Here is a 13,072-nt window from a genome sequence, read left to right on the forward strand (position 1 = left end):
TCCTCCCATCCCCTCCTACTGGATGAACAAAATGACCAATAAATGATGTCCATGTTAGCAACATAAATTGAGACAATTTTTTCATTGTCATAATATCTATATTCTAAAAAAAATTTTGTCATTAGAATATTAGTTTTTTTCGATACTATCTCAGCAGTGACCACTTAAATTAAAGACACATAGTCGATAATTGAATGTTTTGTTGCTAGAGAGGATGCTTTGGCCCATATAAAGACTAAGATTATTAGTTGGCAAATTATCTAATGATGCAAAATATTTGATTTTAATTTACTAAATGTTTTTCATCCTTCTTTAAATAACTTTTATAATAATTATCCTTAATTGTGGCAGAATACTGGCTGCTCAGTTATGCGAACATAATACTTATGGTATTGCAAATATAATTCTTGTAAGAAGCGCACAACCTTGTAGGACAGGCCGGAGCTAGCCCACCCAGGTGAGCTTTACAACAGGAATGGAGGGGACATTGGGCTGTTTATTACACTAGTCCATAAAGTTTATTAAATAAAACTTTCTTAATCGTTGGCTTTACTACTTTGGGGACTTTTATATTATTTCGATTTGTTGGTTCATGAAGTTGAGTGTCCAAACGTTTCAATCACTGATTATAATCTATTGAAGGGTTAATATCTTATGGGAGGTACATCAGTTTATAGGTCACAATCACAAAAATCCAACCGTTTCAAATACTTAATTGTTTCAGATATAAAAGTGCATTTTCTGTGGAATATGTGAAAGAAATAATTAGGGGTTAACAAGAACATGTTTTCAACAAAGTGCGGCACATTTTTTATAACATAGATGGATGAAGTCAGGGAAATAACAACGGAGTCGAGAAAAAAATTTGGACATGTGATCACTTGATTACAGTTTTTTTTGTCTGAAGCTTAAGATTTCAATTACTAATGAACTGATCATATTATCCTTTTTTAAAGAAGCTTCACACATGTCCCAGGAAGGTTTTAGGATATTTATTTTTTAGATTGGAGACCTAGTATGGCTATTTTCTGCAATAATCTTTATAATTTGAGACCCTATACGATATAAGCGTAGACGCTAGCTTTAAAAAAATAAACAGACTCTTTGAAAACTGCTTAAAAGCTGTGAGTGCAAAAATTAAGCCTGTCTATATAGAATAATAACGCGTAGACATATACAAAATGCATAAACTTGCGGAGGCAAAAAAATTTCAGCATAAATAGCTCATTTCCAACTTGGCAGAGATTGTGGGCGCTCTGTGTGCACATTCATTTATTTATTTGCGCGCACACGAGCACGTTAGGGAAATATAATTACACCGAGACAATTATGCCCATGGATCTTAGAAACCATTTGTATGAAAAAGAAAAGTAAAGTGTCATACAATATCTGTTTCTATAAATTACCAATTACAGCATTTTAAAATAGCTTTTTACATTTTATACCTATCTGTCGCCAAACAAGAAGCATAGTAACGACAAATGGACATGCCTTAACTGAATAATAGTGGCTCTACTAGCATTTATAGCGTACTTTAAAGGCCACTTTTATAAATATATCATTTGATAAAGTTGTTCTATTAATTTTACCCCCAACCACCCTATGCAAAATATTGTGCAGGTTCTGACACGCCAACTTGATGATTGATACATTATCTTACAAAAATATTTTTAACCCTTTACAGTAGATTCAGACTTTTTGAAACCAATAATGATATACCTATAATGTTTACATTTTTTGTGAATGTGCCACCTTTTAAAGTGACCCACTAGAAAAAATATCCAGCAATGGGATTTGGCAGTTGCTTTAATCAGTTACAATGTATAACTGTGAAAACAAATAACAGTGGAACTCCAAAAGCCACCGATTTTTTTTTTGTAATTCTCTTCAAATTCCAAGGGTACAATCCACCCTCTTATAACAAAGCAACACAAAAACTAATGTGTATGTTGCTAAATCAAAAAGGGTTAAAAAAGTATTTTGTTAACATTTAAACATCTAACCATATATGTATGTATTTGGGTGGAAAAAGATCAGCTAAAAGCTTTTTCTGCCATCTACTTGTGTACTTTTTAGTAGCAGTTATACAACAGTTAAAAAATTTACACCCTAAACCATTATTTAGCTCTTTGACAATCTTTGAATAAAATGTGAAGAGTGTTTTAATCAGGGAGGGAGGGGACATTAGGCTGTTAATTTCACTGGTTCCTAAAGTTTTACACTAATGTTTTCCTATTTGTTGGCTGAACAATTTTGGACCCTTTTAAAGAATTTTTATTGTTTGGTTCATTTATTTGAGTGTCCGAACATTTCAACCACTTAATGTAATCTACAGAAGGGGTAATTTTGCGTATCATCATTGGGTATTTATATTATCCCTATAGATCCCTGGAATTTAATGCAGTTTGTAGCAAACCTGTCTATCGATAATAATGTAATTCTTATTAACATAAACTAATGCTCAGAATGAGAACTAGGGTAAACTATTTCCGACGCAATTGGCTGATAATCAAAGACCCAATTGAAAGTCGGCAAAGGGTCCCAACACCATGAACATACAGTTATTTAACCCCTGCACCCTCTATTCGTCTACTTTGTTGGATAAACAAAGACAAACAAGCTAAATAAAGTTTACCTGAAAACAAAAGTATGTTCTTGGTCGTCTTCCACGACCACCAGGGTCAACTTCTTCTTCTTGAAATCCAGCTTGGTGATTTTTGGCCAGAAGAACAAGCCAATCTTGGTCTCCCCCTCGAACACCAGGATACCAGTGGGTGTCAAACCCAAACTACAAAATAAAATAAGAGTTAAAATAGTTATTTCTCGCATCGTATTATAAACAGCTTTCCGAGGATACAGAATGTACAATTAGAAGATTAAAACCATTTTTTTAGCTCCGAGGTGCCGAAGGCACGGGCTAAAAAAACTGGTTTTAATCTTATGATTGTAAATTTTTATATTCGTAGAAAGCTGGATATAATACGATGCTAGACATAGTTGGTTTTGAAGCCATACTGGAAAAATGTTTTATTTACAAGCTATTCAAAGTATCTATGAAGGACGGAAGACATAGGAACGCAGTTGCTGTCCTAATAAAATATAAAAATCCTAAAAGAAATGAATCATACAATTTTAAATTAAAAACTGTCATAAAAATTAATATTCTTATTAAGAAAGTGTTTTAGACAAAAAGTGATAAGCCAAAACCAAATATGACATATAAAGATATAAATAAAACAATAAAGGTCTTACTGTAATATTTGATTTTCTAACTTTAATGTATTATTTAAAAAAAAAAGTCTCTAGAGGCTTCGGCTAAAGAGTGGTACATTTGTTTCGGAGGGGTTTGGGAGGTTGGAGATCTTTCTACTTAAACCCCATTCAACTAGATTCGAACTCAACACCTCAACGACAAGCGGATGCGCTACGTTTTTAGTTGCAGTCGCAGGTTGCTGAACTGAAATGATGACTAGTCTAAAGTGAATGTCTATTGTTTTAGAAAAACTCGTGCAGATATAAAACACGAGAAATCGTGATGTTAAAATTAAACAGATTCATTTTCTATTTCTGCGTCAGATTTTTGCTAATTGAATAACTCATGTATAGCTGCTGACGTTTGGTTGCAATCACAGTTGCAAAAAAAAATATTTTGAGGGACTCGAGGCTTTTTTCAATTATCTAAAAGGGTAGTAGGGGGTGGAGGGATAACAACCCTCTCAGAAACTCATCTTATATCATTTAAGCCCCAATTGGCTAGGGGTGACAGGTCACAAGAAAATAAAATTAGTTTCATATTCTTAATTTAAATTTTATAAAAATTAACAGGATGTCTCTCTATCTGTCGGTGTGTGTGTGAGAAGGTTTATAACTTTTTGTGGGAGGGTACCACCACCTTTCAAAGTGAAATCGCCCCTAGAAAAAAATACTAAAATTAAAAACTAGCATTGTTAGACTTCCAACCCGGCCCCCTACCTCAAGTGCCTATAGGGGCGTAGCCGCCAGTTCAAGCTACTTTGTGTTATAGAAATCATATGTTTAATACAGTCACCCTGTTTATACAAATAAAACGTGAATTATTACAGCTTTTCATTTAGAGCTAATGAAATTAATCTTCAATTGAATGAGAAATCATAATACAATAGAGAAGGCTAAATAGACGCTTCAAGCCGCATTTGTTTTACCACACCTACAACCTAGGGATCTAAAGGAGTAAGAAAATGACCAATAAATTGATGTATGTCCAAAATGATAATACACAAAATTACCCCTTCTGTAGATTACAATTAGTGGTTGAAACGTTTGGACACTCAGCTTAATGAACCAACGAATTAAAAATCAATTAAAGTCTCCAAAGTTATTTATTCAACGAATAAGAAAACTTTATATTAAAACTTTGGGGACTCAATGGCAACAACCAGTTTATTTGCACCAATATTTTTTTTTCTCTCGACAATCCGTATCCTAGTCGCTCTAAAAATAGGCGGCCGCAGAGCCCTAAAAAATAAAAACTATTCTGTTTGCCTTGAACTAAGCTGGATTTATGAGTGTAATTCAATGGTAAACCTAGGTGCTTAAATCTAGTATTTTGCTTCAATAAATCATGTTTTTTTTCAAGTCTTAGTTTAGTAAAATAACTCAATAAAAAATAGAATCATATAACAAAGGAGTTTGATATAAAAGGCTATTTTTATTCCACAACATGGCAGTTCTGTAGTTTAATGATAAAAATTTCTTTTATGGCGATAACTTGGTATAGCGAATAGTATTTCTAGTAAGGCTTCGAAACCGATTAATATCCGCTAGATTAAAACCGGTTCCGAGTCATACTGAAAAATCATGCATCGTATTGTAGATAAATTACCACGAATAAAATAAAAATCATAAAATTAATACCAGTTTGTTAGTCCGTGTCTTAGGGACTCCTTATGTCTAACAAAACTGGTTTAAATCTTACAATTTTTTATTTTTATTTCCGCGGAAAGCTGTATATAATACGATGCGATAAACTTATATAATACCTTTTATGGAACTAACACTTTTGGTTTAGAATCTACTAGCCAAACAACGCAAGTTTTAAATTAATTTTAATCCATGGATTGATAACTATAAAAGGTAAAGAGACACGTATAAATAATCTGATTGACATATAAATTTGGATAATAGGAAGTGGCTGGAGGCAGGGAGGGAGGGGACATTTAGCTCTTTATTACACTAGTCCCCAAAGTTTTATAATAAACGTTCTCTTATCCGTTGGCTCAACAACTTTGGGGACAATTAGAAAATTTTGAATGGCTGGTTCATTAAGTTGAGTGACCAAACGTTTCAACCACTAATGGTAATCTACAGAAGAGGCCATTCTGTGTATCATTATTGGGGATGTTTATCGGCAATTGTCTTATCCCTTAGATCCCTGGGCTGGATATGTGTGTGTGTGGGGGGGGGGGGGGGGGCAGACAATAAGATATTCTAAATAGTCCCAAAACTGGAAATGTCCTCATATGAATGACTTCAAAGTTTAAAGCTGAATGAATTGCCAAGTTGAAAGATATGGTCATGCCATTTTTAGGAGTAAATAAAATATTAAATACTAAAATAGCCTTTTAGAAGTCTATAAAAAGGGTAGATTTTAACATTTACAATTATATTTCCTGAATTAAAAAAAATATTTATCTTTTTTTCTTTGTATATTTAGCTAAACTAAACCTTCTAATAGCAAATCCCTTTAGTCTATCAGACGAAAACATGCTGATGACTTAAGATTAGAAAAACTTGCAATTAAAAATAGTCAGTTGATAACATAAAATAAGTAGTTTGTTTTTCAGCAAGAAATTTTAATTGGTCGACCAATTTTGTTGCACTTTCTATGGATACTTTTGGAAGATTATTTTAGGCTATTTTAAAACTCCAATACTCTACTTGTACTTATCGGTACAGGCCGATGTATTTTTATATGACATTTTTGAAGAATTGTGCTAAAAAAAGTAATATTTTAACCTCTACTGCTAAGGCATTTAATCCTATTTTTATTAACCACCATTTATGCTTGGGTGAATATGGGCAAAGCAACGTAATTATAACACCTTAACATCATATCTGGCCTTAAATATCACCTTGTAATGTATTCTAAAGACCCTTTTCAATTACTTTTGCATTCATTTTGTGCCTTTAAATTTGTGTAATCCACCTTGAGTGAGACGAGTGAGGAGAGGGGGGAGAGGGGGCTGGAGTAGAGCAACCAACTTTTCAACTTTCACTTTATAGGCTTGCACGGATGTATGTGTGTGTGTGTGTGTGTGGTGTATATATAAATGTTTGAAATTATAACTCTTAGTGATCTTGGCCTGTGAATTTTTAATTTATTCACTTCTTTAGGTGTGCTTTTATTTCAAATAACCACTCTTAAATAAAAACTTCAAATGTAGATAATTTATTCAAAAATGCTAATATGGAAATAATGCGTTTCCAAATTTGAAGAATATGATAAAGCGCGTCGTGCTTACAAAACTCAAATAAGCATAAAGTCAAGATTTGGTCTGTGCGTTCGTGTGTGTGTGTGTGCAAGGGTGCTTGGCAAAAAAAAGAAATTATTCTGATTGTTGAATTCAATTGACATTGTAATCTTTAACCACACGTGTTAATCAACTTATTGTGCACAAGGCGAGGAGATTTTGCATTGTGAAAAATAAAGGGAAGGCTTTAAAACTGTTGGTATGGGTTGGGGGGGGGGGGGGGAGGGGTGGATAGCCCCTTAACCTTTACAATTTAGTTTAATAAAAGTTTGATGGAACACTTGACAGCAGTCAAATTTTAATTCAATTTTAATTTCAACTTGCTTCACACAAAAAAATTATTTTCAATTTGACCTGAATAGTTATTTAATAAGGTTATATATAAAAGCGACAAGGATGAAACATCCATAAGAAGCAAAGCAACTAAAATAATTGATGGACAAACCGTCAAAGTAAGTTAGAAAGATGATGTGCAGTGTACAAAAAAAGAGAAGAAGAATTTAAATAATATGGATGAAAATCACAAAACCTTTACATATCAATATTTAAATTTCTTTAGAATCTAGATCGACTTACTGACAGACCAAGTAAGTTGTATACTAGATGCAATTTGTATAAGTATACTCAAATATAATCAGCAGTCTATCTTATAGTAGTAGCCCAGAAAATCACATTTATCTAATAGCGCAGAGGACTGACAGACGGGTATAGTAAATTAAAGAGTAGTCATGCTACCAAAAAGTCTTTTGACAAGGACAAATGTGTCCATGTATAGTGCCGCAATTTTTTGTCAACAAAATAAAGCACAAAGAAAATATGCGTTTAATGCTTAATTGAACAAGACAATTAACCTAGTTATAGAGTGGCTGTGCTGCTAATAATAAAATAGATAGGTCAGCATTTACAATCTGTAATGCTGCGCAATTAAATAAAACATTTAGATAGTTTTATTACATTACATGGCAGTGATTTATCGGGTCATTGACACAGTAATTCTAAATTTTACATATTCATGCTGATAAACAATATTTTTGTTCTATCAGGGTGCGGCAGTCGCCACTTTTTTATAACTGGAAAATATTGAAAAATATAGCGGTTAGGATACGAATTGTAAGCTAAAGGACGTCTAAAAATGTAAAAAAGAATTTTGGGTTTATGCTAATACTGGAGGCAATTGGGGGGTAGAACCTTTATGCGATTTTCGCGGAGTTTTTCTTGTGTTGACAGCATAACATCTGTCTGATGCTGAGGCTGCCGAATACAGATTTCCTACATTAGACATTCAAACTCAATAAAATGATATGCAAAGAAGGATCCTAAGTCATTTATTATTGCATTGTTTAATTCAGTAGCAATGGATTTATTAATATTTGGATCTTGCACCAGCTTATCATGAACTCAAAGTGAATCTTATAGCTAGCTAAAATAAAGATCTCCACATCAACCCCCCTCCCTCACTACTGGATGAACAAACTGACCAATTAGTCAGATCCATGTTAGCAACCTATTTCCCCTGTCATAATATCCACGTATATTCTACATCCATTCATACATTATTTTTGCTTTATAGAATTTAAATTGCTTCCTTACAAACTAAAAAAGTTGTTTTTTCTTTGCTTGTGACATGTAAATGATCTATTGCATAACATCCTATCTATAACAATCTAATTTTCCATAATCTTAGTTATAAATGGCCTATTCTTTCTACTTTGAAATTCTTTAACGTTGCCAGAATTTGGTCTCGTTATCATGGAAGGACGGGATATTGGGCTGTTTATTACACTAGTCCCCAAAGGTTTCTAATAACGCTTTCTTATTCGTCGGCCTAAGAACTTTGGGGACTTTCATTAAATTTTGATCTGTTGGTTCATTTAGTTGAATGTTGAAACGTTTAAACCACTACAAAAGGGTAAACTTTGTGTATCATTGGGAATGTACATCCATTTATCGGTAATTGTCTTATCCCTTTAGATCTCTGGAATTTTTATAAAGTTGCCAGACTTTGCCCTCTTTATTGTCTCTTATATGGATATTGTGCAAAATTAATGATAATCCTGTTATAGTTTTCTGGCATGCAAACTCATGGTTTATATTTCTTTTTTCAAAAATAATTGGATCATTAGATTAAAATTCTGTAGTTCAGTAAGTTTTGTATGTTCTTTTTCAAGAAAAAAATTTAAAAGGCTTATTGCGGCTGTCTGATAAGTTTTAGGTTACTGTTTTTTCTTGGTTACACCTTTTCGAAAAAATGTTAATTACTGAAAGCTAGCATACATTAATTTAGAAATGTGAAATGGAAAGTTTTAAGTAAGTTGGAACACTTTAACATGTTCCAGATTAACAAACTAGAGCTTATGACGGATTAACGGAATATATAACATTTTTCTATTATTAACACAAGCAGCGCAGTTCGAATTTAAAAAATGTATGCATTTTTACACATACTTTAAATTGATCCATTGATCTTTCTAAATAAGGCACTTTGGAAAAACATTGAAATATTTTTTTTGTAAGAAAATGAAATAATGATTATTAACTTCTGTCAATCGTAAGTGGGTTAAATTTACCTGTACTCTGAACCATCCTTGCCTAGTACAGTGTGCATGTCCACCCCGTACATCTCCAGGTTCTTGGCCTTGTTCAGATAGGACAACTCAGCCTGGGCTGGTGTCAACCCCCTAAAAAAAGTATTTAGTATAAGGAGCGTTATTTGAATTCATATGTCAAATTCAATTTGTATTTAAACAGTAAAAATGACTTTTCCTTAAATAAGGTATAACTATAAGTTGATAAAAGTGACTTCTTATTTTTTTTGAAAAACATATTTTAATTTGCAGAAAGTTTGAGGCAATTTTTTTCTTCTTTAGATAAGAAGTTGACTGCAGTAAATTTACAATAGACATAATACATATAGATGATCCATCTGACCCCAAAATTCGTCAAACTTACTAAGGAAATTCTAGCAGATTACTTATATTTGCGCTACACTATTCATTCTAATAATACCAGCGACGAAAACTGTACATTTTTAACTAATAGTATGACCGGGTTGTTCCACCACTGTTTTCCTATTGGCCGATTTATAGAGTGTCTCTATACACTATATCTATTAGATTTACAGTTTTCCTCATTTATTTTCAATGTTTATTGTAATAATATAATTGTAATTTGTTTTGTCAAATCCAGGGAGGAGGGAGAGGATAATGGCAGATGAATCATTCTTTACCCAAATATTTAAAATCTTAAAAACCTTCATCATAAGAAATTGGTGAGTGATGATTATATGTCTTATGGAGGGGCGAGCAAGAGGGGGGTTTAAGTGAGAGCAGTAAATATTAACATGCTTAGAGTACAACCCCACCCCCTATCAAAACATTGAAGTTTATCAATATATTTATTTATCCCCCTTTGTTATTAGTAACTTAACTTAATTATTAAATCCCTCGATTTTTTTAGCAGGATGACAAAAATCACAGGAATCCTGTGCACGCATCTGTCCCTATCCTGGACTCCCTGTGCAAAAATGTAAGACAAAGCGCCAAGGTGTGAGCATAACAATCTTTGACATTTAAATGACTGTAAACACACAGTTCTACATTATTATTATTTGTTCTGTCACAATTACCATTTCAAAAACAATTCCTAACATTTTATTTTGGATGGGTGATTGCTCAAATTTTTTTCCAGCATCGTTAGGCGATAACAAAGAAAGCTTTATTTGTGCACATTAACATATTTGTAAAATTGTCACTTCAAAACATTTTAATGTTTTACTATTTAGCTTTTCATTTGAAATACTCCAACTTGCCAATTTTTTAAAACATGTATTTGAGCATTATTCGATGAAGAATTATCGTAATTAATAACGTGTCTGCTTGCTGTCGGGTTCAAGTCAAAACACCACCCCGTCATACTAGAGACGTTAAAAATTATAGTTAAAGGTCGTGCAATCAAACGGTTGGATATCTATCGGGCGAATTGACGTTTTACACCGCGGAGTATGTTACAAGGTGCATGGAGAGTTCTAAAACCAAGAGGTAAATTGTCAAACATACTTACTTATTTCTTTTAAAAGTGTCGAGTACATCCAGCTCAAATTCTTCATTCTGGTTGGGCACAAATCTGAACTCTGAGATGAGAGCAGCTGTGTGGAACTCCTCCTCGTAATCTCCCAATTCAGCTGAAATATAATAAAAAATTTGAGTAAATGACATAATAGTTATTTATCGCGTCGTATTATAGACAGTTTTCCGAAGAAATTTTATGATATTAATCGGTTCTAAGCTATATTGGAATATAAAATCCTTCTCGATAAGACGATTTCCCCCAAAAAAACATTTAAAAATTCCTTTAATAATTCATTACAGTAATGAATAACTTATTTTCTTATTTGCAAAGTGAAATTACTTCTAAAAATAAGGTCATGTCTGTTTTTAACTTCTCGTATACCGCTTAAGAGAAGGAAAAATACTTCGGCTTTTCAATCAAATACAAAAAAGCTATTTTCCTTATATTTAAAAAAAAATATTTTCTAGATTATATCCTACAGCAACACAAAGCATATTGTTTAAAAACACGTACAGAGTATAAAAATGTATGGAGTAATAGTCTTTAGTAAAAACAAAAACAGCTATTTTATAATGTACATTTTATCAAAATTCAGGGATCTAAAGGGATAAGACAATGGCCGGTACATCCCCATTGATGATACATAAAATTACCTTAATGAACCAACAAATCAAATTCAATAAAAGACCCCAAAGTAGTTGAGCCAACGAATAAGCAAACGTAAAAAATAAATTTGGGGACTAGTGTAAGAAACAGTCCAATGTCCCCTCCCTCCCTAAAGAAAATTGCTCTGATATGAAATGTAATTGAAATTAAATTAAAGAGAAAAAGCCAGCAAAAAAAAAGGTGGCAAAATGCAGCAGCCACGCAGAAGTTAGGACGAATAATGGATATATTATTACTTGGATGTTACACCAGATTTATAATAAGATGTTCTCTAATAAAGTAAAGTTTGCAAGGGGCTGAAAAAATGATACCCCCCCCATATTAATAGATGAACGAACTGACCCAACAAATGATGTCCATGTTAGCAATCTAAACAGACGACAATTTTTCCCCTGTCATAATATCCACGAATATTCTATATCCATTTGCCGAATTAATATCAGGAAGCCTTGCCCACACGCCTACACAATGAAACAAGGCTTTTTATAATGCAAGATTAGCCATGATGGAATTTATATTGAAATTTTGGAATCATTATTCATAAGAAGGAAACTGTTAGCACTGCAACACAATTATGGCGCTAACAGTAAGGAATATTCAAAAGGAGGGATTTAAGAAATGAATCAGGGGATATTTTCATAGGGAGTATTTCATTAATTTAGATATTTTCAAGGAGGCAAATTATTCTTGTGATACCTATACAGAATTTTGTGTTAATTTCAGCTGATCTTTGAAAATTATAAATGCTATTTTTAGCTTTTAGGCTGTTTCTAAATGTAAATTTAAGAAGGGAAAATTAAGCCCCATTCTATCTTCATATAACAGAGAAGCATAACTTTGTGATGAACCATTTTCCCTTGATAATCTGCTACTCACACCTTTAAGAATATAACAGAGTATCATTTTAATGGAAATATCCCTTGATAATCTGCTACTCACACCTTTATGAATATAACAGAGAATCTCTTTCATGGAAATATCCCTTGATAATCTGCTACTCACACCTTTAAGAATATAACAGAGTATCATTTTAATGGAAATATCCCTTGATAATCTGCTACTCACACCTTTAAGAATATAACAGAGTATCATTTTAATGGAAATATCCCTTGATAATCTGCTACTCACACCTTTATGAATATAACATAGTGTCATTTTCATGGAAATATCCCTTGATAATCTGCTACTCACACCTTTATGAATATAACAGAGTATCATATTCATGGAAATATTCCTTAATCTGCTACTCACACCTTTATAAACATAAGAGTATCCTTTTAATGGAAATATCCCTTGATAATCTGCTACTCACACCTTTATGAATATAACAGAGAATCTCTTTCATGGAAATATCCCTTGATAATCTGCTACTCACACCTTTAAGAATATAACAGAGTATCATTTTAATGGAAATATCCCTTGATAATCTGCTACTCACACCTTTAAGAATATAACAGAGTATCATTTTAATGGAAATATCCCTTGATAATCTGCTACTCACACCTTTATGAATATAACATAGTGTCATTTTCATGGAAATATCCCTTGATAATCTGCTACTCACACCTTTATATGAATAATAAAACAGGATTTATAATTCATTCATAAACGCGTCTGGTTTATTATAATTTGATAATCATATACTTAACTTTATTACAGTTTGGTTCATTTTTAGAATACAAAGACATATGTATATTATAAATCAAGTAAGGATAAGACAACTAAGAAAAACTTATTCTAATCCATTATATTAACTATGCCTTTTATAACCCTAGGATCTCAATATCTACTGAGCTGATTGGGTTCTCTATTTTAGCATAGCTTCCATG

The 13,072-nt window shown here is 32.5% G+C and overlaps 1 protein-coding gene across 1 annotated transcript in view; it reads right to left on the reverse strand.

Moving 5' to 3' along the window:
* Positions 1-13,072, reverse strand: part of LOC145316368 (uncharacterized) — a 108,108-nt gene that overhangs the window by 28,546 nt on the left and 66,490 nt on the right. The window contains exons 5-7 of the mRNA XM_080156813.1: positions 10,569-10,689; positions 9,077-9,187; positions 2,636-2,788 (exon numbers count right to left, since the gene is read on the reverse strand). Of these exons, the coding sequence (XP_080012939.1) occupies positions 2,636-2,788; positions 9,077-9,187; positions 10,569-10,689 (385 nt within the window). The remainder of the gene's footprint in view (positions 1-2,635; positions 2,789-9,076; positions 9,188-10,568; positions 10,690-13,072) is intronic.

Source organism: Acartia tonsa, chromosome 4, assembly GCF_053477335.1.
Source record: "Acartia tonsa isolate MP-2025a chromosome 4, ASM5347733v1, whole genome shotgun sequence".
Lineage (NCBI taxonomy): Eukaryota > Metazoa > Arthropoda > Copepoda > Calanoida > Acartiidae > Acartia > Acartia tonsa.